General features: G+C 41.6%; 1 protein-coding gene across 6 annotated transcripts in view; it reads left to right on the forward strand.

Annotated features, from left to right (window-relative positions):
• The first annotated feature begins 445 nt into the window (after positions 1-445).
• The window catches only part of LOC139421473 (myosin-binding protein C, fast-type-like), a 46061-nt gene continuing 25072 nt past the window's right edge, over positions 446-21434 (forward strand). For 3 of the 6 annotated variants that reach the window (XM_071172409.1, XM_071172412.1, XM_071172410.1), the window contains exons 1-2: positions 446-550; positions 16613-16648. In XM_071172409.1, coding sequence (XP_071028510.1) covers positions 529-550; positions 16613-16648 — 58 coding nt within the window. In that variant the 5' untranslated portion in view covers positions 446-528. Of the gene's footprint in view, positions 551-16612; positions 16709-21434 lie in introns of all 6 variants that reach the window. The other 3 variants (XM_071172415.1, XM_071172414.1, XM_071172413.1) reach the window with 3 other exon arrangements.

Genomic DNA, 21434 nt, shown 5'->3' on the forward strand with positions numbered 1-21434 from the left:
ATTTGATGAAAACAAAATTGGTTACGACATGATTGCATATGTGTTATTTCATAGTTTTAATGTCTTCACTAAACAGGTGGGGCACCACTGATTTTGTTGGATAAACCTGGGTCAATGGAAACTTGCCTAAGGTGTCTTGTGTTAGACAGTCAAAAGTGATATAGAGAACAGTCAGACAATCAACCTGTCAATCAATGCTAATCAGTGTGTAAATCAATTAGGTTGGCTCCTGCCCTACCGTGTTAACCAATTAACAGTTTCCAGCCCGGTTGTCCTCTTCATTACAGCATCCAACCCCCATTCACCTCTATGTTGTCTTCCTTTCCTTCTCACCCTCTACCCCTTCCTTCTTTCCTCAGAGCTCCTGGATCCCCTCTAGGTGTCATCTGACAGTCTTTTCCTGGGGAGGGGGACTGAAGTGGAGAGGGAGGAGGGAATAAAAAGGGATGAAGGAGGAAAAGCAGACACTAACAGACAAGGAGTGAGGGAGACACAGTTGAAGGAAGAGAGAGACACACTATCGCAGCTATGCCCGAAGCCAAGAAGCCAGGTAAGCAGGTCATACACATCATAAGCTTCAGTACTGTTGTACAGCTAGTGTCCTCTTTGGACTTCTGTGTATCTATATTGGTCAGTGTTCTTCCTGTCATCGACCGAGACAGACTCTCTACTACTCCCATAGTCTGGTTCCCTACATAAGATAGTATGTTGTTGATATTGGGATACGTTGTTGTTTTTCACTTTATACCCCCATAGCGTTCACAGTAGTAATACATGAAGTTTATTGGCATATCTGTTGGGAAATGTTACGATAAGCATGACAAAGTGATGAAATCATCTGAATTCACATAGGTTGCATTCATTATGAAGATAGAGTGAGGTAAAGAGAAAAGTGGATGGCAGGAAAGATAGTGAGAATTTGCATGTTTTTGTGATGGTGGAGAGTCCAGGCAGTGTCAAGGTAGACGCCTATCTCGTCTCAATAGTTAGTTTGGAACTTTTATTATTATAGACATTATGATAAGGGTTAAGTTAGGTCTATGGTTAGAGTAGATAGTTAAAATGTTGTTGATAGAAATTTGATCTACTGAACATCTACAAACCATTGATTTGGCACTATTGAAAATAGCACATATCTGTTAAAATTAGGTTATAGATTATAAAAGGTTCATGTTATTATTTGCACAGATCTGTGCTCTTTTACACCACAAAGTCTTCCCATGTCTGTATTAGACCCACACTGTTGATATGGGGGAAAAGGGGTTCAAGTGTGAGGACTTATACATTGTTGGCCTATATTCAGACAGCATTAACACCAGCAATACGTAGGTCTTTTATGCATGGAATTAGTTGTGAAGACCTAGACATTGCAGCTCCGGCATCTGTTGACAAAACATTGCCATAAGTGTCAGTGAAATGTATTGCCCGTATGTAGTAATGTTTGTCTATCTGAGGGGATCTAAAATATGTCATGGTCTCTTTTCAACAGTGACCTTAAGGCACTGTAAATCACATGGCAACATGACATTTGAGAGACTCAAAACAGGGAGGGAGGGAGAATAATCATTCTTAGAAAGAAAGGTGCTATCTAGAACCTTATAAAGGGTTATTGGGCTTTCCCCATAGGAGAACCCTTTGAAGAACCCTTTTGGGTTCCATGTATAACCCTTTCTACAGAAGGTTCTGCCTGGAACCAAAAAGGGTTCTCCTATGGGGACAGCTGAAAAACCCTTTTGAAACAATTTTTCTAAGAGTGTAGTGTGGAAGAACAGAGTAGAGCAGTAGCATAGTAAAGCATACCGATAAGATGAGGGGAGAAAGATGAACGAGATGAAGTGTCAGAGGAGGTTATGCCATGTCAGGTGTGACCTCTTCACATCACTTCTCTGCACCTCAGAGGCTCAATCTGACCCTGATTGCCTGTCTACTTCACTTACACCTCTACTGAACTCTTTCATTGGGCTAACCGATTAATGTGGCCTGTTTGGATCCTTACCATAGACTATTAACTATATACAGTAAATGTATTCAAAGGACATACAATATCTTGTACTGTATTTACTATATGTTTTTATTTTTTTAATTTTTACTGTACTCTGTCATCTTACCTTACACACCCTTCGTTTCACCACTGTTATTCCTGTTTATACTGCCTGCCTGGCTGGCTCAGAGTAATCCCACACCAATTTCTTTATGCCTCAGCCATGTGTTGCCAATCTAGCATCATGACATCATGTAGATCGTGTTCCTGTCACCACATTAATTCCATCCTTTAGACTGCACTCCCTTACTTTTCCACCAACCCCAATCCTTGCCCCCCCCCCCTTTGAACTTCAACTCAGCCCCGGAGCCTTCCCCTCCCCCATGATGACTGTCTGGTACTCAAGAAGCCACTGGGACATGGAGAAAGCACGCTTCCCGATAAACATCATTAAGAATAGTTCTGCAGCCTGTGTGCTTAGCCTGAGGAAGGGGATTGAGCATACCAGAGAGGGAATACCTAAGCTTGGTCAACCTAGTGTTGTGGAAAATATTCATATTTTATCAGAGATATTAATGATTAGCCATGAATGTCTTGTGTTTTGGACATACAGTATATGATTGTGAGACACACCATGGTATCAATTACACTCAGGCAATATGAGGGGTGATAACAGGTGAAGAGTTGTTTGTTGGCGCTGCTTCCCTTCATCAGGGGAGCGAAAATAACACAATTAATTATCCGCTGTAATGCAGTGAAAGATCAGCATCTTTACACCCCCGTCCCTGGAGGCCTGGAGCAGTAGACCGGTGCAGGGAAATGTCCCTAATAGAGTGTTATGATATCCCACCAACGTGTTTTGCGGTGGGGCCATTTGATTAGTGAAAGTTTAGGGTTTCATGACCCCTTCAGAAGGGGAGAACCATCCTAATCAGTGAATAAAAATTAAAACAAATAGTGAAACATTTAAAAGTGATCGTTTTTAGATAAAACTCTACTAAAGATATTCACGTCACCAAATAACTGATGAAATCACTCTGTGAAGGTCTACAGTAGCCTTAACAGCACTCTGTAGGGTAGCACCATGGTGTAGCCAGAGGACAGCTATTTTCCATCCTCCTCTGGATACATTGACTTCAATACAAAACTTAGGAGGCTCATGGATCTCACCCCCTTCCATAGACTTATACAGTAATTATGACAACTTCCGGAGGACGTCCTCCCACCTATCAGAGTTCTTGCAGCATGAACTGACATGTTGTCCATGGATCAGATAATTAATCTAAAACTGAAAGTATAAGCTACAGCTAGCTATAGCACTGCAGTGCATAACATGTGGTGAGTAATTGACTCAAAGAGAAAGACAATAGTTGAACAGTTTTGAATAAATTAATTTTGTTGAAACTAAGGAACTAAGGAAATTAAGGAACAGTGGAAACACGTTGTCTGGAATAATGAATCACACTTCACCATCTGGCAGTCGAATGGATGAATCTGGGTTTGGTGGATGCCAGGAGAACGCTACCTGCCCGTATGCATAGTGCCAACTATAAAGTTTGTTAGAGGAGAAATAATGGTCTGTTTTTCATTGTTCGGGCTAGGCCCCTTAGATCCAGTGAAGGGAAATCTTAATGCTACAGCATGCAATGACATTCTAGATGATTATGTGCTTCCAACTGTGTGGCAACAGTTTGGAGGGGGGGGGGGACTTTTCCTGTTTCAGTATGACCTAATCGCCCAACATCAGTGCCCGACCTCATTAATGCTCTTGTGGCTGAATGGAAGCAAGTCCCCGCAACAATGTTCTAACATCTAGTGGAAAGCCTTCCCAGAAGAGTGGAGGCTGTTATAGCAGCAAAGGGGGGACCAACTCCATATTAATGCCGATGATTTTGGAATGAGATGTTCGACGAGCAGGTGTCCACATACTTTTGGTCAAGTCGCATATGTTGACGTTAGCTAATATGGTGACAACGATGCAGGCTGTGTGTAGCACTTATGGTATGAAGGTTTGGCTTGGAAAGGTTTTTTCGCCTGGTCACAGACAGCTGTTGTGTTGTGCACTGAAGTCCTCAAGTGAAGGGAAAATGTGAAAGGAGGAGAGTGTGTAGATGTGATGATGCTGTTTGTATGGCTGCTATGAAAGTGAACTGTGTGATCAGGGGTGTATTCATTCCACCAATTCTGTTGCAAAATGTTTCTTAAACAGAAGCAAATGGAACTAAACGGGATGGACCTACCTGTATTTGTCCAATAAAAACTTGTTTTAGTTGCAAAACATAATGTTTTTAAACTGTTTGGACTAATGATTACACCCTAGATCAGTTAGGTGCAGGCAAGAGTGTGCAATGCTGTATTGAATGTGTCACTGTCTGTCACGTTGATTAGACCAATTTGTCTCTTGATCTGTGCACCTACGTTAAACTTTAATTTGTAGGCTAGGATGTAGCAACCTCATGATGGGTATAGGACAAATTCAAATATCACGCCGTAGTCTAAACCTATCGCTGTTACACGGAGCTTGGTGAAAGGAATATGAATGACAGTCATCCAATATACTGTAATAGAATTAAGGCCCTTAAAATGAACCGTCCTCCCTAATCTTAAATGGCACCGACTGCCACTGACCCGCTCTACCCACACCCCTCCCCACACCCCTTTCCACCCCTTCTGGACTGGGCCCTGCTGCTTGGACAGAGTGGCAGGAAAAGACTGGCTTCTCCTGAGCCTCCTCTTCCACACCCTGCCCTCATGAAACCGAGGCAGTGAGTATAGCATTACCTCATACCAGGGCCTTCACCATACCCCCCCATGTATGCAGCTCTGGCTTGATGGATTACAGACAGATGCAGAGTCAACAGAGAGCCAGAGGAGTTCACAATCAGAGTGTGAACCGTTAAGCCCCAATATGTCATTAACTAAGACTTTATAAACACTCCGTAAGCATTTTGTGGCGGATAGGAACACTGGCAGGAGTATTTGGTAATGTCCTCTAATGTAAAAGTGTTTTTCTGCGCTTTGAGCCAGTCCTATTTTAAGCGCCCTCTGGTAAGGCATGGAGAGAGATGGTAATGAATGGAGATGAATGGAAAAGATAGAAGACAGTTTGGGATGATATTTATGGGGTCTCGTTTATTCCATTCTGCAGATTCTACTTCCCTAAAGAGGTGTCATTTTCCTCTGTGCCAAAGTGGTTTTTGTTGAAAGCTTTCTATTTACAGGACGTTCTAAAGTACATATTTACGACAATACCAAATAGTATTTGGTATTGTCCTCTCTCCGTTTACTTCTCTACCACTCCTATTACCATGTCTCATCCTCTCTCCTCCACTATAGACCTTCACCCCAGACGCGTGCCTGCAGATGGGGGAGGGGTAGCGGAGAGAGACATCACTTGAGGAATGCATACAGGCTATAATTCGTATCATCATTACTGTCTAATAAAATACGGTATGATATACTACCCTCCCAGGTTCCCTCCCAGGTTCTCTCCCCTCCCTTCCTATGCTCCCTTACAGGCTTACCTCAGTACTGTAGTACCCTAGTAAATGTCCTCCCACCTCTTCCTGTTGCCATGTTGGAAAACATGAAAGTGGTTCGTTAAACAGGTGAAGTTATAGTTGCCAGCCCAGTGACTTCTATAGCCCACACATGCTGTGTTAAAAGACAGCTGCAGCAATTACACAGCACAACTACTGCACAGTGGAAACAAATACACCTGGCTGAGACCCACCACAACCTCCGCCAAGTTACAACCACAAATAAATACTACATTAGAGTGGTATTAATGCTATTCATAGCAAGACCTGATGCCAGCAATATAGGCCTGCATATATGTTATGGTATTCATTCAACTTACATTACTCTCCCTCCACCATGCCACCTTCCCTACTCCCCTACTACTACTCCTTAGAATATGCCCCCTCCTTCTGCCTTTGTCCAGAAAACATTATGACATATATATCGCTATAACTCATATCATCGGAACTGTCAAATAAAACCGCCAAATGATGGAGCGATATAGAGAGCAGAGGCTTAAGTGTACTCCCATGCTGCCAAAAGCATCACTCTCTTCATCCTCATCATAAAACGATGAAACTCCATCAGTCACACTCTGCCCCCAGCATAGATGCACGCCAAATGCCAATAATACCATTGATACTCCACCACACGCACAGCAGTATAAATAGACCCTTTGAATATAAATCTCCTCTTGAGTCCTTATGTGAATATGCCCGCTTGGTGCTACAGTTATATATATATTTATGAAATGTGAAAATGCCTGCATTATACGCAGGTTGACGTTGATTTTCATGAATCTTGCCCCGTATTCAGAACTGAGCTTTTTCCAGTAGATGGGCCAGCTGCAAAGTCAAAATTGTCTGTACTGTAAAAATGAATGAAAATAATGAGCTTTTTGGTCATAATTTAGGGTTAGGCATTCGGGTTAGCAGTGTGGTTAGGGTTAGGTTTTGATGGCTTTGTGACTGTGCCAGCTAGTGACCACACTTCAGAACTGCATCCAGGGTAAAATTCATGACAATACATTCCAACCTGCGTATTATACCATGGTGACTTTATAGATAAACAAGCACATGCTGATGTCTAGATAAAGATGTTTATTTGTATCACATACTGTATGTACATACTGTAGGTTATGCACTTAGAAATATAATTACTCATTGAAGTACAATACTAGATACAACTACTAACACTGAACATTTGGACTTTATTAGCCCACACAGGAGGTTAGGTTTAGGTCCTCATATTGAAGTTTATAGAGACCACAACTGATGTATAGAACAATCTTAAAATGATCTACTTTGGTTTAGAAACAAGCATCATGAAACCTCTTAACACAATAAATGAATTTGATTTGGTGAAAATCACCTGTTTGGACCTAACTTGCTTACTTCTTTTTCCATGTGATTTCTTCCATGAAATGATGGAAGAAACCCCTTTGGCTCAACTTAACCCACTCTCCCATACTGATATGCATGATTTTTTGGGGTGTGTAGCATTCAGTATTCAGACCCTTTGACTTTTTCCACATTTTGTTACGTTACAGCTTTATTCTAAAATTAATTAAATTAATTGTTTTCCTAATCAATCTACACACAATAGCCCATAATGACAAAGCAAAAACTGTTTTTTAGAAATGTTGGCAAATGTATTACAAATAAAAAAGAGATACCTTATTTACATAAGTGTTCAGACCCTTTGCTATGAGACTCGAAATTGAGTTCAGGTGCATCCTGTTTCTATTGATCATCCTTGAGATGTTTATTCAACTTGATTGGAGTCCACCTGTGGTCAATTCAATTGATTGGACATGATTTGGAAAAGCCTGTCTATATAAGGTCCCACAGTTGACAGTGCATGTCAGAGCAAAAACCAAGCCATGAGGTCGAAGGAATTGTCTGTAGAGCTCTGAGACAGGATTGTGTCGAGGCACAGATCTGGGGAAGGGTACCAGAACATTTCTGCAGCATTGAAGGTCCACAAGAACACAGTGGCCTCCATCATTCTTAAATTGAAGAAGTTTGAACCACCAAGACTCTTCCTAGAGCTGGCCGCCCGGCCAAACTGAGCAATCAAAGGAGAAGGACCTTTGTCAGGGAGGTGACTAAGAACCCGATGGTCACTCTGACAGAGCTCCAGAGTTCCTCTGTGGAGATGGGAGAACCTTCCAGAAGGACAACCATCTCTGCAGCACTCCACTAATCAGGCCTTTATGGTAGAGTTGCCAGATGTAAGCCACTCCTCAGTAAAAGGCACGACAGCCTGCTTGGAGATTGCCAAAAGGCACCTAAAGGACTGTCAAACCATGAGAAACAAGATTGTCTGGTCTGATGAAACCAAGATTGAACTCTTTGGCCTGAATGCCAAGCTTCACGTCTGGAGGAAACCTGGCACCTTCACTACAGTGAAGCATGGTGGTGGCAGCATCATGTTGTGAGGATGTTTTTCAGCGGCGGGGACAAGGAGACTAGTCCGGATCGAGGGAAAGATGAACGGAGCAAAGTACAGAGAGATCCTCGATGAAAACCTGCTCCAGAGCGCTCAGGCCCCAAACTGGGGCGAAGGTTTACCTTCCAACAGGACAACGACCCTAAGCAGCCAAGACAACGCAGGAGTGGCTTCGGGACAAGTCTCTGAGTGTCCTTGAGTGGCCCAGCCAGAGCCTGGACTTGAACCTGATCGAACATCTCTGGAGAGACCTGAAAATAGCTGTGCAGCGATGCTCCCCATCCAACCTGACAGAGCTTGAGAGGATCTGCAGAGAAGAATGGGAGAAACTCTCCAAATACAGGTGTGCCAAGCTTGTAGTGTCATACCCAAGAAGACTTGAGACTGTAATCGCTGCCAAAGGTACTTCAACAAAATACTGAGTAAAGGGTCTGAATTCTTATGTAAATGTAATATTTTTTATATACATTTGCAAACATTTCTAAAACCTGTTTTTGCTTTTTCTTTATGGGGTATTGTGTGTACATTTATTGGAGAAAACAACAATTGAAAACGTTTTAGAATAAGGCTGTAACCTAAACATTTTTGGAAGAAGGGAAGGGGTTTGAATACTTTCTGAATGCACTGTATGTCAGACGTATGTCACACGTCTATAGATTGTAGATATCTCTGTGGTATTGTGAGGGTCACCAAGCACCATTAACACAACATGTTGCCTTTAACTCACGGTTGTAGACGTGTTAAAGTGTCACGCCTGCTCCCTCTCCCCCTCCCTGGCGCTCAAAGGCACCAGGCTCCCCAGCATCACGCACACCTGCCTTCCCCTGTCATGCGCATCAGCAATTATTGGTCTCACCTGGACTCAATCACCTGTGTCATTACCTCCCTTATATCTGTCTGTCTCAAGCTCTGTTTCCTGGGTCAGGATTAATGTTCGTATGTCATTGTGTTACCCGTGTGCTGACGCTGTTCCTGCCTTATTCCATGTCTGTTCCTCATTAAATGTTCAACTCCCCATACCTGCTTCTCTACTCCAGCGTCGGCCCCTACATTAAAGAGCCTATAGGCAGGTATTTCAGTAGCTCTCTAACATTGGCTTAGGAAAAGGAATCCTCACCAAGCATACTGTAGATGCATTACCGCAAGGCTAAAATATATAACTCTAATGGTAGTATAAAACAAACATATGTTATTTTCAAGATATCACAGATTCAACTCTTTAAGACAACTCTTGCTAATGTGAGCTGGGTCGGTGATGAAATTAGCGAACACTTCAAAGATTAAGCCTTTGAGAGTGATGTATAAAATGAGGCCACACATGGCAGTAGACTGTCTATGGCATACTACTACTGTATCTGAGGGAGGAGAAGCACACAGAGAGAAGGAAGAGGGGGAAATGTCAAGAGAGATTAAGAACATTCCACAGAGGTTACCCTTCAAAAGAGAGAGAGAGCGAGGGAGAAGTCGAGGGGGAGAGAGCTGAGAGAGTGTGTGTATGTATATATATATATATATATATACAGTGCCTTGCGAAAGTATTCGGCCCCCTTGAACTTTGCGACCTTTTGCCACATTTCAGGCTTCAAACATAAAGATATAAAACTGTATTTTTTTGTGAAGAATCAACAACAAGTGAGACACAGTCATGAAGTGGAACGACATTTATTGGATATTTCAAACTTTTTTAACAAATCAAAAACTGAAAAATTGGGCGTGCAAAATTATTCAGCCCCTTTACTTTCAGTGCAGCAAACTCTCTCCAGAAGTTCAGTGAGGATCTCTGAATGATCCAATGTTGACCTAAATGACTAATGAGGATAAATACAATCCACCTGTGTGTAATCAAGTCTCCGTATAAATGCACCTGCACTGTGATAGTCTCAGAGGTCCGTTAAAAGCGCAGAGAGCATCATGAAGAACAAGGAACACACCAGGCAGGTCCGAGATACTGTTGTGAAGAAGTTTAAAGCCGGATTTGGATACAAAAAGATTTCCCAAGCTTTAAACATCCCAAAGAGCACTGTGCAAGCGATAATATTGAAATGGAAGGAGTATCAGACCACTGCAAATCTACCAAGACCTGGCCGTCCCTCAACTTTCAGCTCATACAAGGAGAAGACTGATCAGAGATGCAGCCAAGAGGCCCATGATCACTCTGGATGAACTGCAGAGATCTACAGCTGAGGTGGGAGACTCTGTCCATAGGACAACAATCAGTCGTATATTGCACAAATCTGGCCCTTATGGAAGAGTGGCAAGAAGAAAGCCATTTCTTAAAGATATCCATAAAAAGTGTTGTTTAAAGTTTGCCACAAGCCACCTGGGAGACACACCAAACATGTGGAAGAAGGTGCTCTGGTCAGATGAAACCAAAATGGAACTTTTTGGCAACAATGCAAAACATTATGTTTGGCGTAAAAGCAACACAGCTGAACACACCACCCCCACTGTCAAACATGGTGGTGGCAGCATCATGGTTTGGGCCTGCTTTTCTTCAGCAGGGACAGGGAAGATGGTTAAAATTGATGGGAAGATGGATGGAGCCAAATACAGGACCATTCTGGAAGAAAACCTGATGGAGTCTGCAAAAGACCTGAGACTGGGACGGAGATTTGTCTTCCAACAAGACAATGATCCAAAACATAAAGCAAAATCTACAATGGAATGGTTCAAAAATAAACATATCCAGGTGTTAGAATGGCCAAGTCAAAGTCCAGACCTGAATCCAATCGAGAATCTGTGGAAAGAACTGAAAACTGCTGTTCACAAATGCTCTCCATCCAACCTCACTGAGCTCGAGCTGTTTTGCAAGGAGGAATGGGAAAAAATCTCAGTCTCTCGATGTGCAAAACTGATAGAGACATACCCCAAGCGACTTACAGCTGTAATCGCAGCAAAAGGTGGCGCTACAAAGTATTAACTTAAGGGGGCTGAATAATTTTGCACACCCAATTTTTCAGTTTTTGATTTGTTAAAAAAGTTTGAAATATCCAATAAATGTTGTTCCACTTCATGATTGTGTCCCACTTGTTGTTGATTCTTCACAAAAAAATACAGTTTTATATCGTTATGTTTGAAGCCTGAAATGTGGCAAAAGGTCGCAAAGTTCAAGGGGGCCGAATACTTTCGCAAGGCACTGTATATATATATAAAAGAAATACTCAGGCTACCTGGTACAAATGTTGAAAGATTCTGTATATTTTGAGAAAGAATATGATATCCTTAATCCATATAACCCTGTGAGTGAAGACGTGCACTTTCATTTACATTTATAGCATAGTTCAAAAGCCAAATGCCCCCCCCCATGAATTTCCATTTCTTATTGAATGGTAAAGAACTTGCCATTTTGATTTGTCCCTGATTTAATCTGTTAATCTCAAATGATGATGATAATATAATATGATGGATTTTTCCCAAAAAGATGAAGCACCACTTTTCAGAGCAGTGAGGCTGAGGCATGAATACAGAGAGAAGAAATATCCTCCGTCATATATATATATATATATATATATATATATATGTGTGTGTGTGTGTGTGTGTGTGTGTGTGTATACTGAACAAAAATATTAACGCAACAGGCAACAATTTCAAAGATGTTACTGAGTTAAAGTTCATATAAGGAAATCAGTCAGTTGAAATAAATTAATTCGGCCCTAATCTATGGATTTCACATGACTGGGAAAACAGATATGCATTTTGGTCACAAATACCTTAAAGAAAAGGTAGGGGCATGGATCAGAAAACCAGTCACTATCTGGTGTGACCACCATTTGCCTCATGCGGCGCAACACACCTTCTTCGCATAGAGTTGATCAGGCTGTTGATTGTGTCCTGTGGAATGTTGTTCCAATCCTCTTCAATGGTTGTGTGAAGTTGCTGGATATTGGCAGGAACTGGAAAACGCTGTCGTACACGTCGATCCAGAGAATCCCAAACGTGCTCAATGGGTGACATGTCTGGTGAGTATGCAGGCCATGGAAGAACTGGGACATTTTCAGCTTTCAGGAATTGTGTACAGATCCTTGCGACATGGGGCTGTGCATTATCATGCTGAAACATGAGGTGATGGAGGCGGATGAATGACAGTGGTGTAAAAAAACGTTTTCTTAAGTACTACTTAAGTTGTTTTTGGGGGGTATCTGTACCCTACTTTACTATTTATATTTTTGACAACTTTTACTTTTACTTCACTACATTCCTAAAGAAAATAACGTACTTTTTACTCCATAAATTTTCCCTGACACCCAAAAGTACTCGTTACATTTTGAATGCTTAGCAGAACAGGAAAAGGTTCCAATTCACACAATTATCAAGAGAATATCCCTGGTCATCCCTACTGCCTCTGATCTGGTGGACTCACTAAACACTCATGCTTCGTTTGTAAATTATGTCTGAGTGTTGGAGTGTACCCCTGGCTATCCGTAAATAAAATAAAAAACAAGAAAATGGCGCCGTCTGGTTTGCTTAATATACAGAATTTGAAATGATTTGTACTTTTACTTATATTTTAGCATTTACATTTACTTTTGACAGTTAAGTATATTTAAAACCAAATACTTTCAGACTTTTACTCAAGTAGTATTTTACTGGGTGACTTTCACTTTTACGTTTTATTAAGGTATCTTTACTTTTACTCAAGTATGACAATTGGGTACTTTTTCCATCACTTGAATGACACGACAATGGGCCTCAGGATCTCGTCATGATATCTATGTGCATTCAAATTGCCATCGATAAAACACAATTGTATTCATTGTCCATAGCTTATGCCTGCCCATACCATAACCCCACCACCACCATGGGGCACTCTGTTCACATTGACATCAGTATACTGCTCGCCCAGACGACGCCATACACGTCTGTGGTTTTGAGGCTGGTTGGACGTACTGCCAAATTCTCTAAAACGACGTTGGATGCGGCTTATGTTAGAGAAATTAACATAAAATTATCTGGCAACAGCTCTGGTGGACATTCCTGCAGTCAGCATGCCAATTGCACGCTCCCTCAAAATGAGATCTGTGGCATTGTGTTGTGTGACAAAACTGCACATTTTAGAGGGGCGTTTTATTGTCCCCAGCACAAGGTGCACCTGTGTAATGACCATGCCGTTTAATCAGCTTCTTGAAATGCCATCTTGGCAAAGGAGAAATGCTCACTAACAGGGATGTAAACTGATTTGTGCACATAATTTGAGATATATAACCTTTTTGTGTGTATGGAAAATTTCTGGGATCTTTTATTCCAACTCATGAAACATGGGACCAACACTTTACATGTTGCATTTATATTTTTGTTCAGTATATATTTAGAGGAAGGCTTGACAGTGATGGGGCAGCATGGGTAGAGAAATTTAGGAAATCAAACACTGGTTCATCAACTATCTCACAGGATATTTGTTAAATATACACCATGGTATCCATCTCTCCCATGACTAAATCTGATGGAGCTGACCCTCAAGCCCTCAACTGAACACTTCTCACCATATCTGACCCCTGATGGCCTTTCTCATTTACCTCTCCCTCTCGCTCCTTCTCACTTTCTCTCATTTCTCGGCTCTCTTTTCTCTCTTTCTCTCGCTCTCATCTTTTCTGTCTGTCTGTCATTCTGTCTGTCTCTCTCTCTCGCGCTCTATGACTTAACGCAGTACTTAGAACTTTTGGTATGAGTACGGCAGATAGACAGACAGACAGACAGACAGACACTGAGCTGGCCTGTGATAGAGAGAGTGCTGACAGATCGTAACCAGAGAGAAGACTTGGCCAAACTGGGCTGAAGGCCTGAAAGAGAGAAGGGGTTGGGTGTTGGGCTAACCAAAGACAATCACTTGTCAAATTCCGGCCTTTTTTTATAGTATCCTAAGGCATCTTATTTAGCAATGGAATCTAGGGATGGTCTCATCTATCAATTTCTGCTATCATACATTTTCATGGGAATCTGAACAGGGGATTTGACTGGTAACCACCGTCCTGGAACATACTGTAGTATAGGGACAGGATTTGTCATTTTGATTGCTGACTTCTACACTGTTGTCACAGAGGAGACCATGCAGTGATAGTCACTACATGTTCCATATTTCTCCTGTGCTTCACAACAGCCACTCATCCTGTGTCCTTTAACAATGTCATGATGGGTGGTTAAACAAATGCTTTGTGCCAGCTTAGTACACAAGGCCTTGTCATCGGGGCTTACCGTCTCATGGCATGTGCTCAATGGTGCATAACACCCATCCCAGTCAACAATAGTGGACTGAGCAGCGAATGGAGCACCAGAACTTCACTGACCCACTTACCCTCCATCTATGGACTGGGCCTGCTAAAAAAGGCTCAGAACCTGGGCTAAAGAAGGCTTTTAATGCCCTGCGTGTCAAAGACCCCCTGAGACCTAAGACAGTGGGTGTTGCCAGGAATAAAACTAGATGTGCTGAGAATGCTAACATATTGCTGCCTGAAAAACAAACCTTTTCAAAAATAGATGTGTCAGTTGATCAGTATGCCAACACTGAAAACACAGCCAGGGTCATTCAGCACAACCAGAGTGTCAAGGCCAAGGCTTAAATCTCAGAATCGCAGTTCGGTATACTCATGGGACAATAGTTCTGAAAAGTCAGTTGTTGACAGATTGATCAGATGGAGATAGTTCGGGAGACTTGGTTGATGTTCTACATTCTGTGGTTGAGTAGTTTAATGGATTTAGCTGACTACAAACCCCAAGGCACTGAGACTATTTATGTTATCACTTTAACAGGTGCTCTGAACAAGGACACTGTCTGTACAAATTATAGCTTTGGATGGCAGATCCATGTGTCCGGCGAGAGTTTGAGCCAGAGATCATTACCGTTACTGTGTGGTTCAGTTTTTTTTCCAGTAACTAAGACTTAATCTCTACAGTCATTGTAAATGACATCGCCAAAGTCAAGGATCGGTAGGATAGTCAGTTACTGAAAAATATCAAAGAACGCAGCCTCAAGACTAAGATGCTTTTGATAGGGTCTTAAACCCTATCAAAACCCTAATAGCCTCCAACACTCTACTCAGCAAATTGGATGCAGTCTATCACAGTGCCATCCGTTTTGTCACCGAAGCCCCATATACTACCCACCACTGCGACCTGTATGCTCTCGTTGGCTGGCCCTCGCTTCATATTTATCGCCAAACCCACTGGCTCCAGGTCATCTATAAGTCTTTACTAGGTAAAGCCCCGCCTTATCTCAGCTCACTGGTCACCATAGCAGCACCAACCCATAGCACGTGCTCCAGCAGGTATATTTCACTGGTCACCCCCAAAGCCAATTCCTCCTTTGGCCGCCTTTCCTTCCATTTCTCTGCTGCCAATGACTGGAACGAACTGCAAAAATCACGGAAGCTGGAGACTCATATCTCCCTCACTAACTTTAAGCACCAGCTGTCAGAGCAGCTCACAGATCACTGCACCTGTACATAGCCCATCTGTAAATAGCCCATCCAACTACCGCATCCCCATACTGTTATTTATTTTATTTATTTTGCTCCTTTCTACCCCAGTGTCTCTACTTGCACACTCATCTTCTGCACATTTATCACTCCAGTGTTTAATTGCTATATTGTAATTATTTTGCCACTATGGCCTATTTATTGCCTTGCATCCCTTATCCTACCTCATTTCCACACACTGTATATAGACTTTTTCTATTGTATTATTGACTGTATGTTTGTTTATTCCATGTGTAACTCTGTGTTGTTGTTTGTCGCACTGTTTTGATTTATCTTGGCCAGGTCGCAGTTCTCAACTAGCCTACCTGGTGAAATAAAAAATAAAAATGATCTTCTCTTTAAAACTTCCCATCTCTATCAAGAATATACACACAGTAGCCACTGTTTCTATAGCATGTTGATGTTTATTGGGATGAGTCTTGTCCTGGAGGCATAATTGAGTGATATCCACTAGATGGGCCAGCTACAAAGTCAAAATTAGCTATATATTGTAAAAAATAAATTTAAGGTTAGGGTTAGGCGTAAGGTTAGCAGTGTGGTTAAGGTTAGGGTTAATTATTTTATGATTTTGTGGCTGTGCCAGCTAGTGACCACATGGCAGAGCTGCCTCCAGTACATGAGTCATCCCAATGAATGCCAACCTTTTTTTCTATATACAGTGTACTTACATTGACTCCAATGCCAATACTCTTTCTTTGCCAGAGGCAAAGCCTGAAGAAATTGGTAAGAACTGCACAAAGCAAGGTTGAGTGAATGTGCAACTCCTCTGTGGTTACATTAGAATATGTATTTGTTTATCGTATGAATTTATGTGTTATGTGTCTACGTACCGGTATAATATTGTATGTACAATGTACATGGGAATGCATTAATGTATCAACATTCTGAATTTACACTACAGTGCTGTGTGCATGCGTGGATTATGCATATTTAGACTTCTACATAATACATGTGCATTCAAATAAGTTGTGAATGTTTGTATGTATGCATGTTTGCACAGTGTGAAGTCAAATATTGGTAATTCACAGTGGTGATTATTTTATATTATATCAACTATATTGTAAGTTTAATGGTCCATGATGTTTTCGAGATGGTATGGTGGGAATCTAACCTTTGCCCTCTTTACATACTACTGATGAAAACATATGTCGCTGAGTTATTCATTATTGTATATGTTTGTCTTTAATTGTAGCGGCCAAGACAGATAAGGCTGCAGCAGCACCTGCTGGTGAGTCCACTCATAACAAATGAATGACAAATACGTATACATGAAATACTTCGATGAATGGTTAGGCCTATACTAAAATAAATTTTTCTCCTTTTTTATTTTTTTAAATTTTATTTTTACAGATAAGGGTGGGTGAGAACAGGGCATGTGTGTGTGTGTGTGTGTGTGTGTGTGTGTGTTAACCTGTGTCCCTTTGTGTGTGTTTGTTAGTCAGTAGGGCATAACCATCCCCTCATCATTCCAATGTAATGTCGGTTAACTGTTTTCCCTCACTCAGCGAAGCCAGCGGAGGATCATGGTAAGGCCTCTAAGACCAATCACAGAAGTAGCTTTCTGTGGGGATGAGACAGTGGCCATGCATGATTCTCACCACGCACCATGACAGTGTTGATCAGACAGAACGCCAATACACTTAACTTAGGCTTCACACGTTTATATTCACGCCTATTACAATATCCTACTGGTTTATGCCTGACAAAGCAGACTATATTCATTTAAATTATATATTAGTCATTATTCTTCTGATTCTTATTCTGTTTTCTTTGTTACCTGAGATAACAGGTCACCAATCAGTTGGTAAGAGCTATGTTAAGGTTGAGGTGATGTTTGTTATATGGGTTATTTTGGCAAGCACTGGAGTGTGTGTTTCTGGGTGTGTGTATGTATCTGGGTGTGTGTGGTGTGGTCTGTGTGAGTGTGTTTATTATTTTTTATTTTGTGTGTGTGTACTCTGTAAAAAAAAAATCTGTTGGATCAACGTACATTTGTAAAACAACCAGCTGCAATAGGATTGTGAGTTTGCTCAACAAACTCACAAAAAACAATTGTACGTTGAATCAACATATTTTTGTTACAGTGTATACATACATGCATACGTGGAGGTTTGTTCAGGAAACGTTTCGGATGTGTATTTCCTTGTACTCAGTGTGTGAGTTTGTGTGAGTGTCTGCTACTGCAGTATACCACCTTTATTACACACTTACTCCACACTGAAATCCTCTCGTTTTAGTGGCAGAGGCCAAGCCTGCTGAAGAGGGTTAGAGCTATTCTGTTGTGTCATTTGTGGATGTATTGCATGTGGATGTGTGCAGGTATAGGTTTTTGTCCGTGTTGTATGTTTGTATCTGTTTTTGTACGTCTGTGTGTGTGAGCGTGTGTGTGTGTGTGTGTCAGCGTGTGAATGTGCGTGTGACTGTCTGTACATAATGCTAGCTCCAATGCAGACTTAAGTCCAGTACCTCCTACTGAAATCCATTTGTGTGTACAGAGGCCCAGCCTGCTATAGAGGGGAAACATTTTTGTGGCTGAATGAATTACTTAAATAAGTGTATGCAGCACGAGCACATGGGTTGTTGTGTGCGTACACGGTAAGTTTGCATATATTGTGAGAATGCTGTATGTGTACACCGTGCATCCTGTCAGCTCTATTCAACAATGAAGTCCAGTCGTCCTCCCTGATAGCCCTGCTTATCTTTACTGACAGAAGGTGAACCTGCTGTAGAGGGTAAGAGCTGTTCTGGCTTAATATGGTCCTTCAATGTATAACACACACAGCATTAAGTTGAAGTCAGTGTGTTATCTACGGTTCATCAGAGATGGTGGAGGCATTTGCTTGTGGGTATACGAGTAATGTATGTGTGTGTGAGAGTGTACATGTAGGATTTTAATTTGAGCCAGATTGCTACAGCAGGAAAATAATCCTGCAGTAACTGGAAATGTGAATTATTATGTTGATTATAATTCATGGATATTTTTGTAGGGATACACTTTACGTTAAGGCAAATCAAGTCTGACGTTTTTAAAGTGGAAATTACAAACTTTGGAAGCCTTTTTAAACCTTGAGTGCATGACAAGTTTGCATTTCCTGCTGTGCAGGAAAATTCTGATCAACAAAAGAGTGGTCAAATTAAGAACCTACATCTGTATGCATACTGCATTGATGCTAGCTTTGGTACAGACTCAGATAATTTGGTACAGTCTAGTTCATATCACTGAAATTCTGTCATTGTATTGACAGTGGTCGAACCTGTTACTGAGGGTAAGAGCTTTTCTGGCTGAATGTGTTAGTTGCGTCTGTGTACACTATGTGTTTGTGGATGTGTATGGGTGAGTTCATATTACATCATGTAAGGCAGCTCTACTCAACATTTAAGTCCAGTTCCTTAAACCCTCTTATTTATAATGGGTAAGAGCTTTTCTGGCTGAATGTGATACTTACGTGAGTGTATGCAATGTATGAAGATAGCATTCTGTATGAACAGGTGTGTGTGTGTAAACCATGCCATATTTACTAAGTAATTACTCAAGTTCCTCTTCTAAAAGCCCTTCACTTTCTTGGCAGAAGACCGGTCTGCTATCGAGGGTAAGAGCTTTTCTGGCCTAACATGTCACTTGTACGGAATGTGTGTGTGTGTGCGTGTGTGTGTGTATATACGTGTGTGTACGTGTGTGTGTGTGTGTGTGTGTGAATGCTTACAAGGTGCAATACTACTTATTCAGTTCATCCCCCAAAACCAGCCTGCTGCAGAGGGTAGGTGCATCATGCTAGCTTTACAAATGGACAAAACAGTTTTTCTAATTCTACTCATTCTCAATGAATGCCCTGCCTAATATCTTATCATTTTCATTAGCAGATGGTGTTACAGATAGCAAGAGCTTTTCTGGCCTATTGTGTCACTTGTAAAATGTGTATGTGATGTGTGTGCTTGTGTGCAGGACCAGCTTTAGCCTGTTGGGGGCCCTGAGCGAGATTTGGTTGGCTAACAAAATCAATGGTGGTTAAGACCCCGACAGAGTTTTTAAGGGGGGGGGGGGGGGGGGTGGGGGCCGTAAGTGACCGCTTTTGACGCTTATGCCTGGAGCCGGCCCTGTTTGTGTGTACAAGTTGCATCATGCTAACATTAAAACATAAAATTTTTAATTAACAGAGGACCAGCGTGCTCCAAAGGATAAGCTTTTCTGTCTGGATGTGTTACTTGTACAGAGTGGGTGTGCAATGTGCACCATGCTAGCATTACTAGTCGTGTGTGTGTGTGTGTGTGTGTGCGTGTGTGTGTGTGTGTGTGTGTGTGTGTGTGTGTGTGTGTGTGTATGAGTGTATGGTGCATCATGCTAGCATTACTAAGTTATTTCACCCCCTGCCTAATATGTTATCATTTTCTATTATAGATGGCCTAACATGTCACTTGTACTGTGTGTGAGTGGTGTGTTTGTCTTTTTAAAATGCGTGCCTCATGCTTAACAACTCATGTTAGTTAAATGTATCCCCTAAATCCTCATGATATTTTATTAACAGCCTGCTACTGAGGCTAAGATGTTTTCTGGTCTAACATGTCACTTGTGCATAATGTGTGTGGGAGAGTGTGTGCGTTCGTGCGTGTGTGTTTGTCTGTGTACGTACAAGGTGCAACATACTAGCATAATCACTGTGTTAGTTCAATCATCTTCTAAAATATTGTAGTATCAGAGGCCCAGCCTGCAACATCAACACAGGCCCATCCTGTAACATTAACACATGCCTAGCCTGCAACATTAACACAGGCCCATCCTGCAACATTAACACAGGCCCATCCTGTAACATTAACACAGGCCCAGCCTGCAACATTAACACAGGCCCAGCCTGCAACATTAACACAGGCCCAGCCTGCAACATTAACACAGGCCCAGCCTGCAACATTAACACAGGCCCAGCCTGTAACATTAACACAGGCCCATCCTGTAACATTAACACAGGCCCATCCTGTAACATTAACACAGGCCCATCCTGTAACATTAACACAGGCCCAGCCTGTAACATTAACACAGGCCCATCCTGTAACATTAACACAGGCCCATCCTGTAACATTAACAAAGGCCCAGCCTGCAACATTAACACAGGCCCAGCCTGTAACATTAACACAGGCCCAGCCTGTAACATTAACACAGGCCCAGCCTGTAACATTAACACAGGCCCATCCTGTAACATTAACACAGGCCCATCCTGTAACATTATCAAAGGCCCAGCCTGCAACATTAACAAAGGCCAAGCCTGCAACATTAACACAGGCCCAGCCTGTAACATTAACACAGGCCCAGCCTGCAACATTAACACAGGCCCAGCCTGTAACATTAACACAGGCCCAGCCACAACAGAGGGTAAGAGCTTTTCAGTCAATGTGTTAAGCCTTAATTTACACCCTACACTGTATGCAACTACAATAAGCTTGGCAAAATAACAATCCTCTATAGTTGCGAAGCTAAAATATACAGACGTGTGCCGCCCCACAATTAGAAAGTTGATACAAGTACGCAGGAGGATCGCCATTTAACGTAGCTAATTGCATTGGGAAAGTATTCAGACCCCTTGACTTTTTCAACGTTTTGTTACGTAACAGTCTTGTTCTAAAATGTATTCAATAAAAATCTACACACAATACCCCATAATGACAAAGCAAAACAGGTTTTTAGAAATTGTTGCAAATTTCTTAAAAATAAAAAACATATTCCTTATTTACATAAGTATTAAGACCCTTTGTATGAGACTCGGTATTGAGCTCAGGTGCATCCTGTTTCCATTAAAACATTTTTTTTAATCCATTTTACAATAACGCTTTCAGGTAAAAAAAAAAATATGGAAAAAGTGAAGTGGTCTGAATAGGTTCCGAATGCACTGTATATTAGCTTTTACTTGTTTGTTTGTATCTTGTATACATATTTGCGGAAGTGTCTTTTGGGTAGGTGTGTGTGGGTATTTCAGTGTGTGCTTCTGCATATGCTGTATAGTACCAGTGAAAGTTTAGACACACCT

Source organism: Oncorhynchus clarkii, chromosome 12, assembly GCF_045791955.1.
Source record: "Oncorhynchus clarkii lewisi isolate Uvic-CL-2024 chromosome 12, UVic_Ocla_1.0, whole genome shotgun sequence".
NCBI classification, from domain to species: Eukaryota; Metazoa; Chordata; class Actinopteri; order Salmoniformes; family Salmonidae; genus Oncorhynchus; species Oncorhynchus clarkii.